The sequence below is a fragment of the Buceros rhinoceros genome, unplaced genomic scaffold, assembly GCF_000710305.1.
Source record: "Buceros rhinoceros silvestris isolate BGI_N320 unplaced genomic scaffold, ASM71030v1 scaffold18353, whole genome shotgun sequence".
Taxonomy (NCBI): domain Eukaryota; kingdom Metazoa; phylum Chordata; class Aves; order Bucerotiformes; family Bucerotidae; genus Buceros; species Buceros rhinoceros.
In genome coordinates, this window is record NW_010404621.1 from 1 (window position 1) to 1,743 (window position 1,743).

At 60.8% G+C, this 1,743-nt stretch overlaps 1 protein-coding gene across 1 annotated transcript in view; it reads right to left on the reverse strand.

The window, feature by feature from the left end:
- Positions 1–493: 493 nt before the first annotated feature.
- LOC104491090 (malignant fibrous histiocytoma-amplified sequence 1 homolog) overlaps positions 494–1,743 on the reverse strand; it is a gene marked incomplete at its 3' end in the record, with an annotated part of 4,549 nt that continues 3,299 nt past the window's right edge. Inside the window, exons 4-5 of the mRNA XM_010133453.1 lie at positions 1,082–1,272; positions 494–981 (exon numbers count right to left, since the gene is read on the reverse strand). Of these exons, the coding sequence (XP_010131755.1) occupies positions 494–981; positions 1,082–1,272 (679 nt within the window). The remainder of the gene's footprint in view (positions 982–1,081; positions 1,273–1,743) is intronic.

A 1,743-nucleotide genomic window follows, 5' to 3' on the forward strand; every position in this document is an offset into this window, starting at 1 on the left:
TTTCCTCTTTCCATCCTCTCCCCCATCCCACCGCAGGGAGGTGGTGAGCGAGCGGCTGTGTGAGGCTGGGCTGCCGACCCCGCTTAAACCGTGACACCGTCAGATACGACTCCGGACACGGGTTGAGAACTCCACAGAGACCAGAGACCTTCCAGAAAACGGGACAGCCCCGGAGCCCGTAGAAACTGGACCATCCTCAGGGGGGACTGGGAGACCTCTGGCTGCCTGGATGGGCACAGACTAGCCCCAGATGAAAGGTGACCCAGGAGGAGCGTGGCCCTTGCTCTCATCCAGGCAGCACTGAGATGGTTCATCCAGGGCCCCACGTGCCTGTGGCAGAGCTGAGAAGCCGCCCTGGTCTCCTGAGTCTCAGCCTCATGCCTTGGCTGGTGCTGGTGTCGAGAGCCAGGGGCTTGGGGACAGTCGTTCCGGCGCTGTGCCGAGCAAACCCGGAACCACGAGGCCCCGTCAGGGGCTGGAGACCACTGCTTACCTCTGGAAGAAACCCTCGGGTATTTCGGGTGAGAAGTAGGCACGGATGTGGAGGTCCTCAGGGTGGTCTCCTCCCCACACCTCAGAGACCTCCTCGGTCTGGTTCAGATAGGTTGGGAACAAGTACCAGGACTCGCCTTGGCCCCGCGTTGTCTCCCACTTCTTCCCGGGCACAAACTCGCTGGCCTGTGGGTTGAGCGCTTCGGCGTGCCTCACCTCCAGGCAGAGCTCAAAGTGCTCCAGGATGCTGAAGAGCTTCCCTCTGCCTCTGTGGGGCCTGTGCCCCATGATTTCCTCAAAGACGTCCCGCATCCCTTCCGAACAGAGCTGGTGCTTCACCAGGGCACGCACAGCCCGGTGGCACAGCATGGCCTTGGACTTGAAGGTCCACACCCAGTTGGACCTGTCTCTGATGGTGGCGTGTTCCCCAATCAGTGTGTCCACAGAGATGCTTTCTAGCTGCTGGACTAGGCGGTACCTCACAAGGAGCTGGGCGGGAAGAGAAGGAGAGATGAGGCGCCAGTAAGGAGCCCAGCAAAGCTGCAGAGCTGGGCCCTGCAAAGAAGATGGTCGCCATCCCCATACCCACCTTGAACATTGTTATGAGGAAGGTAGGCTGGAGAAAAACGGTGCTTTCGAGGTGCTTGATTTCCTCGTACCACACAACAAGCCCAACGCGGTGCAGGTACCGCAGGATGTCCTGGAGAAGCTCTCTGCCCAGACTGGCCAGGTGATCGCACTGGGAGAGTTTGCTGAGCAGGTACTGGAGGTCCATCATGCCTAGAGGGAGACACGGGTGCTCAACACGCCTCTCGGACACCAGCCTTCCAAGGAAGGTGCTTTAGAGAGCCAACAAACGCCAGCAGCACCCAACGTCACCCACGCTGTCGCTGGGGAAGCAGCTGGGAGCAGCGCAGTGACTGTGGCCCGATGTCCCAGTGCCATCTCGCAGCTCCCACGGTGCCGCCTTGTCCCAGTGGTGCCAACAGCCTGCCAGGACCTCAGCGGGGCAGCTGGAAAACGAGGCTGATACTGTTTGTTGGTTTTCATGGTTGGAAGGAGCAAGCTCGTCTCCAGCCGGAAGAGCTCCGGTTCAGCCAGTGCAACCTCAGATGGTCGTCAAGTCACGCAGCGGGACAGGCAGCAGGGCCTGGCTTATCTCCGCAGAAGAAAAGCATCCTCTGCTCCTCACCCTGTAACCCTACAGCGGCCGGGGGGGCCAGAGCTGACAGCGGGTGCTGGTGGTGCGCC